Raw genomic sequence first — 22,803 nt, 5'->3', positions numbered from 1 at the left:
AAATCTGGAAAACATAAAAAGAGAGAAATAAGCCAACACACCATCCTGCATTCACCAACTTAATAGAATAAAATAAGCCCACACAGGTCCAATGTATTTCATGGCGCTCCCACAACGTCCCTCGAAGCTGTAGTCCAAAACCTACAGAACCTCATTGTGAGAACAAAGCTTCATGAGTTTAAAGCCAGAGTCACACTTGTGAGAGACTCGCGCTAGTCTCACATCGCATCACCCGGCACGGCCGCACGCTCTCCTGACAGGAGCAGGTCAGCTGCATGTATTTCTGTGCAGCTGAGAGGCTCCTGTCAGGAGAGTGTGTGGCCACGCCGGGTGATGCGATGTGAGACTAGCGCGAGTTTCTCGCAAGTGTGACTCCGACCTTAGTAGTAGCCACACCCGGTCGAGCTGCGCAACCCTCACACAACCCCTCAAGCAGAGTTATGTTCCTACATAACCACATTAGGGCACAGTATTATGTCCCCACCCATGCTCTTTAGGTCAGAGTATTATGTCCCAACACATGCCCATTAGGGCACAGTATTATCTCACACATGTCCCTTAAGGCCTCGTCACACACAGAGATAAATCTTTGGCAGATCTGTGGTTGCAGTGAAATCATGGACATATTGTTCCATTTGTACACAGCCACAAACCTGGCACTGATTGCCCACAATTTCACTGCAACCACAGATCTGCCGCAGATTTATCTCTGTGTGTGACAGGGCCTTTAGAGCACAGCATTATACTGTATTTCTTACAGCTACTCACATAAACCTGTTCCATCGCTGCACGAGTCTGCACCGTGTTCTGAGGCATACCTGTGCTTTCAGACGCAGAGGCTTAATGATGGAGGAGGGAGCTAACGGCTCCCTTTTGCATCACTTTATTCACTCGTATTTGCGTCCTGAGGATGCAGATACCAGTGAGATGCCAAGCAGGCTCCTTTGACCTGGTCTGCGAGCCACAATGGAACAGTCAAAGGGCCGCACTTTGATGTACAGAGTAATGTCGTCATATACCCATTAATGTAGCTCCTGATGTATTATTATTATTATTATTATTATTTATTTATAAAGCACCATTAGTTCCATGGTGCTGTACATGAGAAGGGGGTTACATACAAAATACATATACAAGTTACAGTAGACAGACTAGTACAGAGGGAAGAGGGCCCTGCCCTTGCGGGCTTACATTCTATAGGATTATGGGGAGGAGACAGTAGGTGGGAGGTGGGGTGTAGATGGGGCGGCAGCTCCGCACGGTGGTGGGGCGGCAGCTCCGCACGGTGGTGGAGCTGCAGCTCCGCATAGGTAGACATCACAAAATAGCTGGAAAGAGAGCGGATGCTGTATGTTTTTTTATACTGTCTTATTTTTGCTCCAGTTTTCTATAGACTCAAAACTAGATACAATAAGAGAGATGAAGATAGTTCTTTCAAAAGAAAAGGATAAAATAATTGATGCTGAGCAAAAACTTCAAGAGGACACTAAAATATTTGAAGAATTTTTAAAGGAAACTGATAAAAACGTAGCAGAGGCTTCAAAACTGTAAGCATTTTCTCATTTTAGTATACAGTTTTTTTAATTTCTTTATTACATGTTTTTACTTTATTATCTTATAGTGCAGATAAAGAAACAAAAGCAAAACTTGAAAAGATCAAAGAAATCCAGAAGGTCACTGCAGAAATTGTGTCACTTAGAAGGTATGGTTGAAGAATGTCATTTAAAGTGCACCAATCACCAGGATTTTCCTATATAACCTAAAGCCAGTGCTATACTGGCACTATCAGGCTGATTCTATACATACCTGTAATGGTCAGCTCGGATGGATAGGTTTTGAAATCTAAAAAAGTAAAGTTTATAAAATTAGCTGCTTGTTGAGTGACAGCAGCTGAGGAGCAGATAATATCTGGGGGGTATTCATACTTATCCCCTCCCCCTGTTAGAATTAGCATAAGTATTATACAATCGACTCACTTTGTCTCTTGTAGGAGCTGTGTGAGGTCATACCCATGTGACCAGAAAGGGCGGGGCCTCAGCCAAAAAAACTGGATACTAGGTCACATGAGTATGACCTCACACAGCTCCTGCAAGAAACAAAGTGAATTGTTTGTATAATACGTATGCAAATTCTAACAGAGGGAGGAGATAACTATGAATATATTATCTGCTCCTTTGCTGCTGTCACTCAACAAGCAGCTAATTTTATAAACTTTACTTTACTGGATTTCAAACCTAAACATTCGAGCTGACCACTAAAGGTATGTATAGAATCAGCCTGATAGTGCCAGAATAGCACTGGCTTTAGGTTAGATAGGAAACTCCTGGTGATTGGTTCCCTTTAATTAGCTAAAAGTATAATCAAACCTCAGATTAGGGTTATTGACAAAACTGAAGAAATGAGCACACCTGTTAGTTTAAGTGCAATGTCTAGGTGCACATTCACACTATGGCCATTAGGAGACAAACCTAAGATTAAAACAATGAGCAAATACTCAGTTTTTGGTGCGTTTTTCTGCCAGAAGATGCAGATTTGGTGCAGAAATATCTGGAACTAAATACTCACCATGCGCACATAGCCTAATCCGGTAATGTGGCATTGAGTTCGATGAGTTCACCTGAGGTCAAAGCTGGGGTTCACATGTTACCCCAGCTGTGACCTCAGGTGAACCATTGAACTCAATCCCAGATTACTGGAACTTGTGCACATTCCAGTAATCCGGCATTGAGTTCAATGCTGCCAGTTAATCAGGTAATCCGACACCATTGAAGTCATAGGATTGTGAATAAGGAAGTATATTCCGAAACGCGTCCCTTGTCTGTATTTTAACTTCACCTTTTAACATGGATTAATAAAGCAAACAGAAGATTTTTATCCATTGGATGTCGTGCTGGATTTCCTTTTTTGTATATCCTAGAATTGTTGCACAGTAGTGTATCAGAAGTTAGAATTGTTGCTCAGTAGTGGCTCAGTAGTTAGAATTCTTGCTCAGTAGTGGCTCAGACGTTAGCACTGTTGTTCAGTAGTGTCTCAGTAGTTAGAATTGTTGCTCAGTAGTGGCTCAGAAGTTAGAATTGTTGCTCAGTAGTGGCTCAGAAGTTAGCACTGTTGTTCAGTAGTGGCTCAGAAGTTAGAATTGTTGCTCAGTAGTGGCTCAGAAGTTAGCACTGTTGCTTTACAGTGTTGGAATCCTGGGTTTGAATCCCAATAAGGAGGTTGTATTTTCTTCTTGCGTTTGCCTGTTTTTCCTCTAGGTCCTTAGGTCCCTCCCACACTCCAAAGACATGTAGATTGTGAGTCCCAATTTGGACAGGGATGATCACACCTGTAAAGTGCTGTGGAGTCAACGGCACTCTATAAGCAAGTTAAATAAATTAAAAACAAAAACATTTTTGGACAATTTGGGACATGTTTTAACTGCTGCATGCTCTGTCCATATCTTGCAATTAATTGATTGTAGGCAGACAAGACGAGCTGCATTGATGTCTCCTATAGACAGCACACAGAGGGGAATGCCAGTAGAAAATATGGGCATGATCTGATCCCATAATAAGTGGTCTATATTCTAAAGTATGAATTCTGTGAGTTTGAATAAAAAAGTGTGATTCCGTTCTGATGCTTCAGTTGTATTCCATGCGTCTTCGACTTATAATAATAACGGGGATAGATTATTCATGATCTCTGAGGCCTTTGGTCTAAATTAGGAGAAATAATGTTGAAGTCACAATATATCAGAAGAGAACCCTTCCTGACTGTAGAAATAATAGCCATTACGTCTTTGGTAAATGATATTAGATTTGAGTAAGGGGTACTTCTCACATAGCAAGATCGCTAGCGAGATCGCTGCTGAGTCACGGTTTTTGTGACGCACCAGTGACCTCATTAGCGATCTCGCGGTGTGTGACACTGAGCAGCGATCTGGCCCTTGCTGTGAAATCGCTGCTCGTTACACACAGTGCTGGTTCATTTTTTGGACGTTGCTCTCCCGCTGTGAAGCACACATCGCTGTGTTTGTCAGCGAGAGAGCAACAATCTGAATGTACAGGGAGCAGGGAGCCAGCGTCTTGCAGCCTGCGGCAAGCTGTAACCAAGGTAAATATCGGGTAACCAAACTAAGCCCTTTGCTTGGTTACCCGATATTTACCTTGGTTACTAGCGTCCGCCGCTCTCACGCTTTCAGTTATGGCTCCCTGCACAAGTAGCCGGAATACACATGGGGTAAATAAGCAAAGTGGTTTGCTTATTAACCCGATGTGTACTCTGGCTACGAGTTCAGGGAGCCAACGCTAAGCGGTGTGCGCTGGTATCCAAGGTAAATATCGGGTAACCAAGCGCATGGCGAAGCCCACGTCTTTTTCTTTGTTTGGGGGGGCAAAGAAATCCTGCATACAGTCCTGGAAGGAGGATGCTGAGCCTTGTAGTTCGACAGCTGCTGTCTGCTCTCCTGCATACACTATTGGATTGAGGATGCTGAGCCTTGTAGTTCGACAGCTGCTGTCTGCTCTCCTGCATACACTATTGGATGGAGGATGCTGAACCTTGTAGGTCTGCTCCCCCTGACTCTCCCTCCAGCATACAGTCCTGGATGGAGCATGCTGAGCTTTGTAGTTCTGCAGCTGCTGTCTGCTCTCCTGCATACACTATTGGATGGAGTATGCTGAGCCTTGTAGTTCTGCAGCTGTCTGCTCTCCTGCATACACTAGTGGAGAATGAAGAACATATTGAAGAAGGAAATGACATCAGACTTTTTTTTTTGTTCACTGATAAAAAACGCATAAAGACGCAGTGAGCAAAAACGTAGCAAAAAACGCACCAAATCGCAGCAACACGCGCGCGTTTTTTGCCGCGTTTTTTTGCCGCAGGTGCATTTTTGTGCGGTTTTTGCTGCAAAAAAAACGCACAAAAACGCACCCACGTCAAAAAAACGCGGTGTGTGAACCTAGCCTTAAGCTGGGTTCACACATAGCGACAGCGACAACGACATCGCTGTTACATTACCATTTTCTGTGACGTAACAGCGACCTTGTTGTCAAACACAGCGACGCAGCAGCGATCATAACGTCGCTACATGTGCAGAGAGCAGGGAGCCGCGCACACTGCTTAGCACTGGCTCCTTGCTCTCCTAGCTACAGTGCACATCGGGTTAATTAACCCGATGTGTACTGCAGCTACATGTCACAGTGCAGAGAGCAGGGAGCCGCGCACACTGCTTAGCGCTGGCTCCTTGCTCTCCTAGCTACAGTACACATCGGGTTAATTAACCCGATGTGTGCTGCAGCTACATGTGCAGAGAGCAGGAGCCGGCACTGGCAGCGAGAGCGGCGGAGGCTGGTAACGAAGGTAAATATCGGGTAACCAGGGAAAGGGCTTCCCTTGGTTACCCGATGTTTACAGTGGTTACAGCTTTCCGCAGCTGCCAGACGCCGGCTCCTGCTCCCTGCTCGCTTCATTTCGTCGCTCTCTCGCTGTCACACACAGCGATGTGTGCTTCACAGCGGGAGAGCGACGACGAAAAAATGAAGCAGGACATTCAGCAACGAGCAATGACCTCACAGCAGGGGCCAGCTCGTTGCTGGATGTCACACACAGCGACAGTGACGGGACGTCGCTGCAACGTCACAGAAAATGGTGACGTAGCAGCGACGTCGTTGTCGTCGTCGCTGTGTGTGACACCACCTTTAGTTGTATATATTGATACTGGTGTATATATTTAGCATTTTAGAATCACATATCTGCCTTTGGTATCTAAATTGGTTTCTTAATAACCAAACTGCCACAGAGTTTTACTGGCATTGTCTTATTCACAGCTGGTGAGAAGAAGACATGGGGAAAGTTTTTGTTTCTAAATCTTATTAGATTATTTGCATTTAAATGAGTCTCCTGTGCAAGAAGATGTCCTATAAGTAAAGATCATTAACAGGACTATACAAGCCTTTTACCTTTAATGTGGAGATTTTAAAGACCACTTCTATGTATATAAGAAGATTATTTGCTGAAGTCCAGAAATCCACATTGTCTACCTAAGTGATTCGCAAATGGGTGGTAAAAGCCATTACAATACAAATACAAACATTGTCCAGTCCAAAATGGCCTGGGGAAAGAACACAATAGAAAAGGGAGTGCAAGTGTAATGATGCATTTACACTGCATGATAATTATAAATGAGCATTGTTAAAAATACTTGATTGATGTTTATCTTGCCATGTAATCGCTCATCTCATTCATCTGGTGAAATTATTTTTTGCCCAGTGCATAAAATCATTGATCTCAGCAGTGCATCATCCTTTGTAAAGGACTCTCACTGTCAAAAAGTATGGCAACCTATGTACACAGAAGCAATCTAGTATATATCTCTCAGTGCACATTGTTTGCTTTAGTCTACCTGTGTAAACAAGCATTTAAAGGGAATCTGTCAGCAGGTTTTTGCTCCCCCATCTGAGAGCCGTATAATGTAAAGGCAGAGATCCTGATTCCAGCGATGTGTCACTTACGGAGCTGTTTGCTGTCATTTTGATAAAATCAATGTTTTCTCTGTTGCAGATCTAGCAATTATACACAGCTCATGTATATGCTGGACTACCAGCAAGAAAAAGAAATATCCAGCTCACCTATCATCAGAGTCCATGCTTTCCTCCAGAGTGCACGAGTCCTGCCGGTCAGTCCATACCGGTATGTATAGCAAAGGATGAAAGGAAAAAAGTGGGCTCAGCACTGATATAAAAAATAAATAACAAAAACTTTTATTGAAATCCAGTTAAAACAAGGTCTGGGAACACGTACAAAATAGGAAGCAGGAGAAACTTTACGCGTTTCAGACAGGCTGTTATTAAAACCAAAAAGTGTCCTTAGTCATAAGTCATATGACTAAGGATACTTTTTGGTTTTAATCACAGCCTGTCCAAAACGCGTAAAGTTTCTCCTGCTTCCTATTTTGTACAACGTGTTCCCAGACCTTGTTTTAACTGGATTTCAATAAAAGTTTTTTTATATATATTTTTTATATCAGTGCTGAGCCCACTTTTTTCCTTTCATCCATATGCTGGACTACCTGGCAGCCAAGTAGTCCTCTAATGATAAGCTACTGCTGATTAAACAGTGATTTTATCAAAACTACACTTAAGCAGCCCAGTAAGTCACACATCACTGGAATCAGGATCTCTGCCCCTACATTATGTTGCTCTCAGATTAGGTGGCAAAACCCTGGTAACAGATTCCCCTTAAAGAACTGTCGATCTGTAAAACAAAGCTATAGCTATCACAATATAGCAATGCAATATCTTTTTTACATAAAATTGTTTTATTGTGTGAATGAGGTGAAGCATAAAAAAATATGAATGTGGTATCGCTGTAATTATACTGACCTGAAGAATAAACTATCACTTTTACCAGTGAACGCCACTGCAAAAAAAAACAAAAACCAGAAACAATTTCTGAATTGCTGGTTTTTGTTCATTCTGCCTCCCAAAAATTAAAAAATGTTATGCACCCAAAAATGGTACCAATAAAACATCAACTCATCCTGCAAAAAAATGAGCCCTCACATGACTCTGTTGGCAGAAAAATAAAAAAAAACTTATAGCTCTCAAAATACACTGTGTGCAGAATTATTAGGCAAATGAGTATTTTGATCATAGGATACTTTTTATACATGTTGTCCTACTCCAAGCTGTATAGGCTTGAAAGCCAACTACCAATTAGGTAAATCAGGTGATGTGCATCTTTGTAATGAGGAGGCGTGTGGTGTAATGACATCAACACCCTATATAAGGTGTGCTTAATTATTTGGCAGATAAAGATAAAACGTCAAGACTGGGCCAAGAAATATCTTAAGACTGAGTTTTCATAGGTTTTATGAACTGATCAAATGAGAGTGACTCTTGATGGGCCAGATGGATGGGCCAGAGGCTGGATCAGTAAAGGGCAGAGAGCTCCACTCCGACTCAAACGCCAGCAAGGTGGGGGTGGGGTACTGGTATGGGCTGGTATCATCAAAGATGAACTTGTGGGACCTTTTCGGGTTGAGGATGGAGTGAAGCTCAACTCCCAGACCTACTGCCAGTTTCTGGAAGACAACTTCTTCAAGCAGTGGTACAGGAAGAAGTCGGTATCGTTCAAGAAAAACATGATTTTCATTCAGGACAATGCTCCATCACATGCATCCAACTGCTCCACAGCATGGCTGGCCAGTAAAGGTCTAAAACATGAAAAAATATTGACATAACCTCCTTGTTCACCTGATCTGAACCCCATAGAGAACCTGTGGTCCCTCATAAAATGTGAGATCTACAGGGAGGGAAAACAGTACACCTCTTGGAACAGTGTCTGGGAGGCTGTGGTGGCTGCTGCACGCAATGTTGATCGTAAACAGATCGAACAACTGACAGAATCTATGGATGGTAGACTGTTGAGTGTTATCATAAAGAAAGGTGGCTATATTGGTAACAAATTTTAAGGGGTTTTGTTTTTAAATGTAAGAAATGTTTATTTCTAAATTTTGTGCAGTTATATTGGTTTACCTGGTGAAAATAAACAAGTGAGATGGAAATATATTTTGTTTTTATTAAGTTGCCTAATAATTATGTACAGTAATATTTACCTGCACAAACAGATATCCTCCTAAGATAGCCAAATCTAAAAAAAAACAACACTCCAACTTCCAAAAATATTAAGCTTTGATATTTATTAGTCTTTTGGGTTGATTGAGAACATAGTTGTTGATCAATAATAAAAAAAAATCCTCTAAAATGCAATTTGCCTAATAATTCTGCACACGGCGTATGGCAATGCAAAAACCTTTTTAAAGTGTTGTTTTAGTGTGTGATAGTAGCCAAACATAAACGCAATATAATTCTGGTATCACTAAAATCATACCAACCCGAAGGGTAAAACCATCTTATTACATATGCCACATGGTGAATGGCATAACAAAATAACATCAAATAATTTTGACATGCTTATAATTTGTTTATTCTGTTTCTGTAAGATCACAGTAAGGCGTGGCTCACATTTATCCTCTGCCCTGCGCTCTAAGCTGAGCGCTCACACCGGGGTTTACTTGTAAATCTCTGAAATACGTGATTCAGATGATATCCTCAACTGAAGATTCACTGTAATGAGGCAGATAATGAGACTATGGACTGTTTCTGACCTATAATCCAGCTGTGTCCATCTTTTTAAGTGTTTGTAAAAGTGCGGTTGATCACAATTTTGTGCACTTCTGAAAAGACAGACACCACTAACAGAAGCCAGATAGAGAGTCTGTTGCCTCATTAGGGTATGTGCACACGTTGCTTTTTTTTCCGCGCGGAAAAAAACGCACCCTCTGGCAGAGGGGAGAATTGTAAACAATGCTTTTTGAGAAACAACGCATCGAAAACGCATGCGTTTTTCATGCGTTTTTCATGCGTTTTTTTAGGTGCGTTTTTTAAGACTTGTCAGTGTTAATAAAGTTGGTTGAACACAGACCTTTGGAAAAAAAAACCTGTGATGTCATTTCCTTCTCCACATTCTGTTTGGATAAATGGGAGGGCTTGGAATGGAAGGAGCACCATTTGAATTTTGGAAAAGTTGAAATAAACTTCGCGCACCAAGCCCCTTAGGTACCTATACGTCAGAAAACCCCCACAAGTGACCCCATTTTGGAATCTGCACCCATCAAGGATTTTATTCAGGAGTATATTAAGCATTTTGAATCCACAGCTACTTCACCCAAAATGTTGCTGTAGCAACAATATTCTCACTTTTAGGCCCGTTTCACACGTCAGTGAAAAACACTGACGTTTTTCACTGGCGTGTAAAACACGCACATGTCCCTCCGTGTGCCGTGAATCACGGCACACATGGGTTGTCTAAGTGCAATCCGGGCTCTGTTCTCCGTGGCCCGTGATTGCACTTAGAGATTAACTCACCTGCACCCGCTCCCGCTCTCCATGGTGCTGATCGCTCCCGCGGTGCAGCATCCGGCCGGCGCTGACCCCCGCAGCAGCTGCTTCCGGGTCGGCTGTGTCGTGCATCATGAATATGAGCGACAATAATGAGCCGGCTCAGAAGCAGCAGGCTGCACGGGCTGCAGAGGACATCGCTGGACGCCGGGTGAGTTAAAATGATTTTTATTTTAAAAGCACGTTTTTTTCTGGCACGTGTTTCACGGATCACACCACTGCGTGGTCCGTGGAACATCAGTGATGCCAGAAAAAAATGGACATGTCTCCGTGCGGCAATCACGCACACGCGGGTACGCCGCATGGAGACACGTGCAGTGAAAAATCACTGATGTGTGAGCATTCATTATAATGGGTCTGCGTATGTCAGTGATCCTGGTACGTTTAAAAAAAAGCACAAACGTACCAGAATCACGGGTGAAAGGGGCCTAAGGCTATGTGGCCATGATCCAGCGACACGGCGTCTAGTACACAGTGTCAGCCTTTCTGCAGAGATGTGAGTGTTGTCCACGGGAGAACGCAGCTGCCCATGCCCACGATTTGGGTTCAGGCTGCTGTGGACTTTAGCTCTATTCTACCTGCAGAGAACACTCTCGTCTCCGCAGCATAAATTGACATGCTGAGGCTCGGGAAGCCACGCTACCGGTCAGTTTATGCTGCGGAGAAAAGAAGCACAGTGGGCATGGGATCTCCAAAAATCCTTCCACTGTGCTTCTACTGCACAACGCAGCGTTATGGACGCAGGGAAAACACTCAGCGCCCATAACGATGCAAACCCTGATTGTGGGCACACAGCCTAAAAAGCGTCAATGGATGAAGGGATGTCAAATATATAGAACGTCCCACCCCCGCCTGCATATTCTAAGCTGGCACCTTTAGTACCTTTCATGTGGCACTAAAGGGTGCCTAGCTTAGTATTTATCCAATAAAAAAAAAAAATAAAAAAATGAAAAAAATGGCGTGGGGTCCCCCCTATTTTTGATAGCCAGTCAGGGTAAAGCAGACAGCTGTAGCCTGCAAACCACAGATGGCAGCTTCATCTTGGCTGGTGATCAATTTGGAGGGCTCCCCAGGCTTTTTTTTTTATTTATAAATAAAGAATAAAAAAAAAAATAACGTGGGGTCCCCCCAAATTAGATCACCAGCCAAGGTGAAGCTGACAGCTGGGGTCTGGTATTCTCAGGGTGGGAAGAGCCATGGTTATTGGACTCTTCCCAGCCTAAAAATAGCAGGCCGCAGCCGCAGCCGCCCCAGAGGTGGCGCATCCATTAGATGCGCCAATCCTGGCGCTTCGCCCCAACTCATCCCGCGCCCTGGTGCGTTGGCAAACGGGGTAATAAATGGGGTTGATACCAGATGTGTAATGTCACCTGGCATCAAGCCCAGCAATTAGTGATGTCACGGCGTCTATTAGATACCCGACATAACTAATTGACAGTAAACAAAAGCAAAAAAAAGACAAAAAATTTTTTATTAGAAAAAACACTCCCCAAATCATTCCCTTGTTCTCCAATTTAATCAAAAAATTTGAAAAAAATGGGTCCGCAGAAATCCATATGGACGTCCCACGTCGCCTCTGGACCTTCTAGAATATGGGGGCACGCTCAGGGAACGTATCCCCCATTTTCTAGGAGGGCAGACCCTCCATTTGAGGAGAGTGGGTGCCAAAAATCTGCACCCACTCTCCCCGGGTCACAGCTGCAGAGTGCGAGCAGCCAGCACAGCTCACACTGAACACAGTGCTGGCTGTCAGCTGCTCTGCACATGTGACCGACCGGCGTCTGCTGTGAAGGAGGAGGGGGCCGCGGGGGATCAGCGCTGCGACCGGACAGGTAAGTGGGGAATACCGGGGGAATAGGAGGTGACCGGGCAGGGCCTGGGGGGCATTTTTCTGTCGCATGTGTTATTGCACATGCGACAGATATCATAGGAGCAGGGCGGCCGGTGCGCTACTGTGCGCGCGGCCATGTTGGATTTTCGGGAGGGGGGGGGGTCGGGGGTCGGGGCGGGCACTTTGGTGACACCGGGGGCTTTCCTGGACTTTGCCAGGAAGTGAGGTCAACAGGAAGCCTCTTGACCTCACTTCCAGGTAAATGCCTGCGTTCTGGTGTGCCGACAAAGGCCGCGGACCGCAACAAAAAAGCAGCTCCATGCGGTGTAGCTGCGTTCTGACCCCACATCATTGATTCAATGGGGGAGAGAACGCAGCCACACCGCACAAAAGAAGTGACATGCTGCTTTTCTTTCCGCACCGATTTTTGGCATCCAAAATGCTGCGTTTAGAAACGCAGCATGTGCACTGATTTTTCAGCTTTCCCATACACTTTGCTGGGAAAGCTGAACGCATGCAATTTGCCACTGAAACGCTGCGGTTCTAAATGCAGCGTTTCCGCGGTAAAAAACGCAACGTGTGCACACAGCCTCAGTGAATGGCTCCCTTGGAGGTTTCATCTGAATCACGTCATTCAGAGATTTAGATAAACCTCAAAGTAGGTGCTCAGCGTAGAGCACAGGATAAATGTGATCCAAAATGTCATGTAAAATGTTCCCAATAAAAGCTTCAACTCATTTTACAAAAAAAACAAGCCTCCACTCAGATTCTTCATATGTCAATGGAAATATAGGGGCTAGTGAACCAAAAGCTCTGAAAAAGTGTCATGGCTTTCCCTAAAATGCAATCTAGCAAAATCTACACTCCCCTATCTATTTTAGACAATTTTTCGCTCCTAAAGTTAAATGTTGCTGCTTCCCTCCTGATTTCTGCCATGTGCCCAAAAATGTAGTTTTCCTCCAATTATGGGGTATTGGTACAGGTGAAATTGTACAACAAATTGTACAGAGCATTTTCTCCTGCTATCCTTATGAAAATGCAAAATTTGAGGCTAAAACAATATTTTGTGTCAAAAAGAAAATTTTTTACATTTTCCTTTTAGATTACTTTAGTTCCTGTGAAGCACCTAAAGTGTTAATAAACTTATTCAATATGATTTTGAGCAGTTTTGAGGGGTACAGGTTTTAGAATGGGGTCAATTTTGTGTATTTTCTGTCATCTAGGCCTCTTAAAGTCACTTCAAATGTGATGTGGTCCCTAAAAAAATGGTTCTGTAAATTTTTTGGGAAAAATGAGTTTGCCTTTTAACAAAAAAAATATATTTCAAAAATGGTGCTGATGTAAAGTAAACATATGGGAAATGTTATTTATTTAAACAGCGGAGGATACATGTGCGGAGAGGGCTGGTGGGGAGAGGGAGTGAACGTCTGCCACGGCGTTCACTCCCTCTCCCCACCAGCCCTCTCCGCACATGTAACCTCCGCTGTTTAAATAAACAGGATCCTGCACAGCAAAATAATCTGGTGAGTGCTATATTTTTTCTACTTCAACACTGCATGTCTTGCTGTCTATGGATATAAGCACCCCAGAGTTTGCCTCTAGCCACTGAATACGTGACTTTTTTCTGCATTGGATGGAATGGCTGGCTATATGCTAAGTAGTGCCCTGGTATCCCTCTCCTACTTCTGATATGGGAAATGTTATTTATTAACTATTTGTGCGACATAACTCTTTGGTTTAAGGGAAAAAAATGAAAAAGATTGAAAATTGCAAAATTTTAACCAAAATTCCAATATTCTTACAAATTAACGTATTTTATTTATTACCTAAATGTATCATTTATATGAAGTACAATGTATCACCAAAAAACATTCTCAAAACCAATGAGATCCGCTGGTGCGTTCCAGATTTATTACCGTGTAAAGGGACTAAAAAGACTGGCTTTGGCGGTCACAGGGTTAGGCTGTGGCCACACGGGGATTACTGCGATCCCCTTGCATGACACTCGGCTAACGCTGGCAGTACAGCAGGAGCCGAGTGTCATGCGAGTGTCCCTGCGACTGAGGTCCGACTGTGCGAGTGGACCTCAGCTGCGGGGGGCGTGTCGACACAGAGGAGGGGCAGGCCAGTGCTGCGGAGGGGCGGGCTGGCACGGAGGAGGGGAGGGAGAGATTTATCTCCCTCTCTCCTCCGTAGCCGGCTATTGCCATTCTTGCACTGCACTCGCGGTACACCAGTGTACCGCGAGTGCAGTGCGATTTTTCTCTCGCCCCATACACTTGAATGGGTGCGAGAGAAAGAGTCTCGCATTACAATCACAGCATGCTGCGATTATTTTCTCGGTCCGATTAGGGCTGAGAAAATAATTGCTCTTGTGTGCTGACACCCAGGCTAATATTGGTCCGAGTGGAATGTGATTTTTTTATCGCACTCCACTCGCACCAAGTTTCGTGCCGTGTGGCTTAGGCCTAAAAGAATTTCTCCTCCAAAAAAATCCTCCTATCTTATCTTTGTCAGTCCCATAATCCCCTTGACATTAACGGTTTGTCAGGGCTCATAGGGCCATGTTGGTCCATTCAATCTTAATCACATTGAGAAGAAATGGTTGATTTGAGCCCTAGTTCTCTCAAACATCACTTATTCTGGGGTCTCCAGATCCTTTGATCTCCAAATAAGTCTGAATACTGAAATTTCAAGCATTTTAAAGATAAGTTTTAAAATTACAGTGGACAATATTATCAAAGCAGGACATTTCTCAAAGCTCTTTGTGGAGGATGGGCAGCTTTTTCTCCATTCTACTATACACCTTATGATTTCTGCATATACCACTTTGACTTCTATTTTTTTTTCCTCGTAGTGACATTGCCAAATGTGAAGAAACTCTTGCGGAGTACAAGATATATGAAAAGTTCCTTTGGATGCTGTCTCCTTCAGAATGGCAAGATGCTCAAAATCAGAAAGGAATACTCAGAGAAGCAGCAAAAAACAAAGATAGAGAGAGAAAACTCACTTTGCCCCTTCCAATAATAACAAAACGTATGTGTTACCTATAACAGAACTATAACAGCATATGGGAGGCAGCAGGTTGCCCTAAAAGTAATAAAACAAGCAATATAGCCGCCACACATTTATGAGCCCTAGGAGTAGGTAAAAGCTACAATATCCAGATTAGGCCTTCTGTCCTCATATAACTCTGCATGTTAAAGTCAAGCCCACAATATAATTAACTGAAATAAGGAACTATTAGTACTCTACTTATTACATATATTGTTTTTTGTTTCTATTGGATTGGGAATGCTACATATATTTATATTGTAGGATCAAATAGAAGGTTTTTGTCTGGAACAGAAGCTAAGAGAGACCACGGATATCTTCCCCGTCGTAAATCATCTATTACTGAAAGTAGGAGATCATCCACTAGGTAATATAATATTGTACGTTTGATTTTTTTGTATTTCCTGTTGCTTATATAACACCATCATATTCCACATAATTGCACATAGATTGTCAGCATACATTGTCAATGGCAATGGGTGAGATGTATGAGGCAGCAACTGAACACTCTCAGTCCTTGAATTTGGAAGCAAAAATGGCAGAGTGTAAAGGTGGCTTTACACACTGCAACATCGCAAACGACATCGCTGTAACGTCACCGGTTTTGTGACGTTACAGCGACCTCCCCAGCGACATTGCAGTGTGTGACACACATCAGCGACCTGGCCCCTGCTGTGAAGTTGCTGATCGCTACAAATCGTTCAGGACCATTCTTTGGTCCTTTGTTTCCCGCTGTGCAGCAAAGTCTCAGTGTGAAGAGGGGACTTTACAGCGACTTCGTTAGCGACTTCCCTTTCAAAAAGCTGCTTTACAACGTCCCCAATGACTAGCGAGGTCGTTCTGTAGGTCCGGATCGCTGTTGCGTCATTGGCCAGGTCTGCCTGTTTGACAGCTCACCAGAGACTCACCAGAGACTTTGTAGCGATCCCGGCCAGGTTGGGATCGCTGGTGGGATCGCTGAAAGTTTCAGTGTGTAAAGGGGCCTTAAAAACCTCAGTGACTAACCGGGCCCAAATTGTGATGACCAATTACTTTAGTGTATATCCTAAAAGGTACCGTCACACATAACGAGATCGCTAGCGAGATCGCAGCTGAGTCACGGTTTCCGTGACGCAGTAGCAATCCCGTTAGCGATCTTGTTATGTGTGACACCTACCAGCGATCAGGCTCCTGCTGTGAGGTCGCCGGTCGTTGCAGAATGGTCCAGGCCATTTTCTTCAAAGGCGATGTCCTGCTGTTTAGGACACATTGCTGTGTTTGACACTGTGTGACAGGGTCCCAGTGACTGCTGAGATCGTTATACAGGTCGCTACTGTGACCTGTATTGTTCCTGCATCGCTGGTAAGGTCTGACTGTGTGACATCTCACCTGCGACCTCCCAGCGACTTACCTGCGATCCCTATCAGGTCGCATCGTTTTCGGGATCGCTGGTAGTTGTGTGTGACTGGGCCTAAAGATCAGTTCTTTTGGGATGTTCCCAGAATAAAGGGATAAATTCCTACTAAAAGTGGTCCCAATCGACCATACAGCAGTGGAAGAAGGTATCCTAGTGTGATAAATTATATAAATTATATATTTTTTGTACATCATAAAGAGATGACACTAGGATGCTTTATGAGAAGATGACAAGCATGCATGGTGCTATGGGTAATAAATGTTCCATTGGGAAAACTTTGCTCCAGGCATTTATGTGGATGTTATCTTAAAGGGGTTGTCTACTACTAGGACAACTCCTCCATCCCTATGTTTCCCACCTTGCAGAATAATAACACATATAGTCACCTTAAGTGCCTTTGCCATTCCAGCAGTGTCAGCACTGCCTCTCCCAGGGTTTGGGTGACATTGTTATGTAACAAGATCCCTGTAGCCTACGATCACTCTCCTCTCCTCAACAGCTCACATACATGTGGAGAAAGCGACAGCTGCTGCTTCTGCTCTATCACTTCCTCCTGATGTATGTGATACATCCGAAGGTGGGGAGAGTGAAGCTGCCACTGACTGGCTGCAGATATTGCGTGACATAACAATATTACCTGAGCCCCGGGAGAAGCAGCTCCTGGAACAGCACCAGCAAAGAAGGTGACGATAAGTGTTATTGTTTTAGGGGGAAACATAGACCTGAAGAAGAGGTTGTCCTTTTAGTGGACCTCTTTTATATACTGTATATCAGGTATCCAAACATTGCACACCACTGTACACCACTACATAGAAACAGCATCATATGGGCTGTCCTATATTGTTTAAAGGCATAGTATTTTTAGTGTATGTAAACCTTTGACTTTGCAGAATGCCTTAAAAAATTCTCTCTCTCTCTCTCTCTCTCTCTCATTATTCTGGCATTTGGCATATATAAATTTGGTAATCCTAATTTACCTAAAATGGGAAAGGTTTATTCTGATTTCATGTTAAATAGTGAGATAAACATGTGTGGCGCCCCTGACCTGGTCAGGCGCCACAGAGTATTGCACCCATGCGGGAGCAATGCTTCCAGGTAATCTCCAAAGGCCAGGATGAGGTGCACACACAAACATATAGTGACCAGGCCTCCCACATTACCAGAGGGGACCCTTGGGTAGCCATAAGGGGTTAACTTTCAATTCCCAGCTGGGGGTGTGTTCAGGGGCTGGTTGCTAGGAAGCAGGGCAGAGAGAGAGGAAGAGGAGAGTCTGGAGGAAGAAGTTGAAGTGTGTGGAAGGGGGCAGAGGAGCTCTAGAGTGTGAGACAGGTCCTGAGGAGTGCAGTAGCTGAAAGCGGGGGAGAAAGGAGTACCGTGGGTCGGCCTGAAAACCATCCAGAGAGAGAAGGGTGGCTGAGTACGGAGATCCTGGTATCCGAGCACACAAGGGGAACTAGATCCCCAGTACAGGCAGCAGATCATCCAGAGCTGCTTAACCTACAGGTGGAGGGGGTACTTCATGCCCTCACCACGACTACACAGCGCTTGAGCCAAGCAGCAATCTCCGGGCCCATAAGGGGACAGGGCCAGAAGCCATCCCACCAAGGCCACGCTGCCGGCAGACGAGCCAGAGAGAGGGGAGCAGGGTGGTAACAGCTTCCCTGGAGGGGTCCTACCACGCTTCAAGCAAAGGATCCTCCTAAAACAGAAAGAGTGCAAGGAAGGCGAGTGGACAGCTACCCTCAGAACGGCCTCCTGGAATTCCTGGTTCCACCTGGTTATCACAGTGTCGCCCGGGCATCTCACCGTGACCTCCAAACAGTGAGTAAACACGTTGAAAGACTTCTTGGACTGTGTTTGAGTCATTCTGCGACCTGTGGTCCCACACACATACACCGGGGCCTGGGGCTTGCCTCACTCTCAGGGGGCTAATATACTGACTGCACCCACCATCAGCCCCAGGCATCCCTTAATCTGCAGTGGCGGTCCCCGCTGACCGCAATACTGAGAGTGGCGTCACGACAATCCTAAAAGAAGGTTCCCTACCTGTGACCAGACTGTTCCATCCACGTGGAGTCCCTGAAGGTACTGCACCGACACATACTAGCGGGGCTTCACAACTTCTGGCGTCACGAACAGGATAAGGACTAGACCTGTTCAGACAGGTGACCGTGCGCCTCAGAGGTCCGACCGCAAAAATTGAACCGCCGCCATATTGCCATCTTCAAAGGCGCGCGCTGCAGCCCGCGCGAGGGAGAAGAGCACCGCCCACGAAGAGGTGTGGCCGCCCCAGAATCCCCACAATTCAGAGAGCGTTCTGACCCAGGAAGTGGAAAGGGAGCGCGGGGATTTCTGAAGAAAAATGGACGCTGCAGGAGGTAATGCCCCTGGTCAGGGCGACGCAGCCCAAGCGATGCCAGCCCCCGTCGCGCTGGACGCAGCAGCGCCTGGTGCCGGTGCCGCGGTCGCAGCCGCGCCGGCTGAAATCTCCCCCATAATGCCAGTTTCCTTGCTGTATGTCCCAGGAGCGCAATGGCTGCCCCAATACGCCGGTAAAATAGACACGCTGACCGGGTTTAAGAAGAAGATCAGCACCCTGCTAGACATGCACGCGATGACTGGTAAGCAGAGGGCCGCTGTGGTGCTGGGACAATTGACTGAGGCAGCAGAATTGGAAGCTGAGTCCTGGACCAATGATGACCGGAGCTCTGTTGAGACCATCTTTGCCAAACTAGCAGCTGCTTTCGAACACCGCACCGAGGGAGAGCTGAGGACGGACTTCTATAACTGCCGGCAGAAGCCCCAAGATAGCATAAGAGCCTATGCCCTCAGGCTGCAGGCTGCACTACGGGCTCTCAAGCTGGTGGACCCTGTCAGTGATCAGGAAGGAAACCGGATGATGAAGGAACAATTCTTGCGGGGCCTGCGCTCTCCTGAGGATGGGAAGCAGATGAAGCTGTGGTCCCTGGAACACCCTGACGTGGACTTTGCCATTCTGAAAGACAGGGCAGTGAAAGCACTCCAACCTCCTGTGGACACAGACCCCGTCGCACCCGCATGGCCTGCCAGTTCCACGGCTGCAGGAGCGGAATCCTCCTCGCAGGCCCTGATAACTGCAAAAGGACTCAACACGCCAGCAGAGACCATAAATACACTATCCTCCCAGGTGCAACAGCTCACTAAGGACGTCGCACAAATCCTGAAAGCAATGCAGTTGCCCTCAGAAACCAAAGTCCCTCATCGGATCCTGCTAGCTGACAGCCCAGAGGACGTCCCTTGGATGCGGAGGAGAAGAGGTCCCCCAACCCGAGGCAGGAGCAGTGATCGCTATGACTCATCTGGACAACCCATCTGTCGTCGTTGCCAGGAGGCAGGACACTATGCAAGGGCCTGTCCTTTAAACGAGCCAAACCTGGGGCCGGGGGCCAGTCCTCAGGATTAAGAAGATCAGGCCCAAGTCGCTGCTGTGATCAGTACGTGGGTGGACGTCCTGTCCTGTCCATCGTCCTGGACGGGATCCCTACCCCGGCGTTATTGGACACCGGCTCTCAGGTCACCACGATCCCGTATGTCCTTTATCGGAGGTTTTGGTCGGACGACGATCTCCGACCACCGGACCCCTCCCTCACCATCTATGCTGCCAACGGACAACCTATAGACCAGATCGGGGTCAAAGAGGTAACCATAAAGGTGGGAAGGCAGGAAATGAAGGGACAAGGACTGATTGTTGTGGACACTGATATTAGAGAAAGGAACCCGCAAATGATTTTAGGCACTAATGTCATAGAAAATTGCCTAGAGGAAGTGTTGTTCTTGCTTCACCAGATTGTTGAAGGTGCTGAGGGCAGGTCGCAAAGAGCCTTGCAAAAGGAGATCCGAATCATTCTGAGGAAGCAACAGGTAAAACAGACTGGCGGTGAGATTGGTAGTGTACGGGTGATGGATGCAAACCCCATTGTGATACCCCCACGGAGTGAAATGATGATGTGGTGTAGAGCAGCGGTAGGTCTCAGAGGACAGGATTACCAGGCTGTACTAGAGCCCACTCATTCAGACCACTGGCCCACGATTCTGACAGCCAGGGGGGTAGTTGATGTACACAAGGGACGAGTGCCTGTACGAGTGTTGAACTGTGGGGAGGAGGAAGCCAGACTACCAAGGTACGCTACCATAGCCAAACTGTTTACATGCTCAGATGACGCCATAACACCTGTAGGTCCCCTGACACAAGCTGACTCAAAAGAGGGCGAGACCTCCCAAAAGCAGTTAGAGGATTGGTGCCAGAAACTACACGTGGGGACTGACTCTACACCCGACTACCAGAAACATGGGGTTTACAGGGTCGTGCAGGAATACGAGCAGGTCTTTAGTAAGAACCCACTAGACTTTGGTAGGATCAAAGGGGTGCAACATCACATACCCACAGGCAGTCATCCTCCCATTAAGGAAAGACATAGGCCTATTCCACCAGCCCATTACCAGCGCACAAAGGACATGCTGAAGGACATGAAGGAGGCAGGCGTCATAAGGGACAGTTGTAGCCCCTGGGCGGCTCCCCTGGTCCTGGTAAGAAAGAAGGATGGCACGATGAGGATGTGTGTGGATTACAGACGGATAAATCAGATAACACACAAGGATGCCTACCCTTTGCCAAGGATAGAGGAATCCCTCGCTGCCTTGAAAGCCTCTAACTACTTTTCTACCCTAGATCTTACTAGTGGCTACTGGCAAGTATCTGTAGCAGAAGAAGATCGGGAGAAGACGGCCTTCACCACCCCAATGGGCCTCTGTGAGTTCAACAGCATGCCATTTGGACTCTGCAATGCCCCCGGGACCTTCCAGAGGCTTATGGAATGCTGCCTAGGGCACCTCAACTTTGAAACCGTCCTGCTATACCTGGATGATGTCATCGTGTACTCCAAGACCTACGAGGACCACCTGAAACACCTGGCTGAAGTCTTTGAAGCGCTATCCCGATATGGAATGAAGCTGAAACCATCCAAGTGCCATCTACTGAAGCCAAAGGTCCAGTACCTAGGTCACGTGGTCAGTGCAGAAGGAGTAGCACCGGACCCAGAGAAGGTCACAGTCATCCAGGAATGGCCCACACCTACTACCGTCCGGGAGGTACGTCAGTTCCTTGGCTTGGTAGGCTACTACAGAAGGTTCATCAAGGGCTACACGAAAATGGCAGCGCCTTTGCAAGAGCTCCTGGTAGGCCACCCAAAGAAGAGAGGAAAGATCTCCGGCCCGCCATTTCACTGGGGAGAAGCAGAAGAACACTCCTTCAGACAAATGAAAGGGGCCTTGACGGGTGAAGAGATCCTAGCCTACCCTGACTACGGTCTGCCATTCGTACTGTACACAGATGCCAGTAATGTGGGACTGGGAGCAGTGCTTTCACAGGTGCAGGGAGGCAAAGAGCGTGTGATTGCTTACGCCAGCAGGAAGCTCAGGCCTACTGAAAGAAACCCAGAGAATTATAGCTCATTCAAGCTAGAGTTCCTGGCCATGGTATGGGCTATCACAGAGCGGTTCAAGCACTACCTGGCAGCCACCAAATTCACTGTCTTCACGGACAACAACCCCCTGACCCACTTGGATACTGCTAAATTGGGTGCCATGGAGCAGCGTTGGGTAGCCCGACTGGCGAATTATGACTTTACTGTCAAGTATCGAGCTGGCCGCAAGAACGGCAACGCAGATGCTCTGTCCAGGATGCCTCACCTAGCAGACGAGGGTGAAGATGAAGATGATCTTGAAGAGATTGAGCTGCCAGCGTTCCATCGCCATGGAGCAAAACAGTGTCGGCAGTCGCGTGCCAACCGCCAAGAGGTGACCCTGAACCCACTACCTCACTACAACTGGAAGGAGACCCAGGAAAATGATCCAGCGGTAGGCTTGGTAAAGAAACTGATCAGCCAGCCTGGCGCCAGCCTTGACAAAGGAGCCCCACCTGAGGCACAGTACCTATGGAAGGAGAGGGGTCGATTATTCATCTATCAAGACAAACTTTACAGGAGCATCATTGACCCGAGGACGCATGAGAAGGTGTGGCAAGTGATTGTACCACAGAAGGATACGAGGATGGTGCTAGAAGCATATCACAATGGTGCAGGCCACTTTGGTTGGAAGAAACTGGAGGCCCTACTTAAAGTAAGATTCTACTGGGTGGGCATGAGATCTGCCCTAGAGAAGTGGTGTCGAAACTGCGGGCCCTGCAATCTTAGAAGAAAAGACCAGCACAGCCAGAGAGCACCACTCCAGCCAATCCAAACTAAACGGCCTCTGGAGATCGTGGCCCTGGACCATGTAAAGTTGGCACCCAGCAGACAAGGCTACAACTACGCTCTCACTATGGTTGACCACTACTCCAGATTCCTGGTGGTAGTACCAGTCAAGGACTTGACAGGTCAAACTGCAGCCAAAGCTTTCCAAACACACTTCTGTCGACCACATGGCTATCCAGATCAAGTGCTCACTGACCAAGGACCAGCCTTTGAAGCTGAAGTGTTTAAGGAGTTTTGTAACCTATACGGCTGCCAGAAGATCCGTACCACACCTTACCATCCTCAGACCAA

The 22,803-nt window shown here is 46.2% G+C and overlaps 1 protein-coding gene across 1 annotated transcript in view; it reads left to right on the top strand.

Moving 5' to 3' along the window:
- Positions 1-22,803, top strand: part of CCDC38 (coiled-coil domain containing 38) — a 108,211-nt gene that overhangs the window by 33,156 nt on the left and 52,252 nt on the right. Inside the window, exons 4-7 of the mRNA XM_075343438.1 lie at positions 1,384-1,547; positions 1,622-1,702; positions 14,630-14,808; positions 15,091-15,193. Of these exons, the coding sequence (XP_075199553.1) occupies positions 1,384-1,547; positions 1,622-1,702; positions 14,630-14,808; positions 15,091-15,193 (527 nt within the window). The remainder of the gene's footprint in view (positions 1-1,383; positions 1,548-1,621; positions 1,703-14,629; positions 14,809-15,090; positions 15,194-22,803) is intronic.

This window comes from Anomaloglossus baeobatrachus, chromosome 4, assembly GCF_048569485.1.
Source record: "Anomaloglossus baeobatrachus isolate aAnoBae1 chromosome 4, aAnoBae1.hap1, whole genome shotgun sequence".
Classification (NCBI taxonomy): Eukaryota; Metazoa; Chordata; class Amphibia; order Anura; family Aromobatidae; genus Anomaloglossus; species Anomaloglossus baeobatrachus.
The sequence above is the reverse complement of the archived record's forward strand: the minus strand, read 5'-3'. Positions and strand labels throughout refer to the sequence as shown.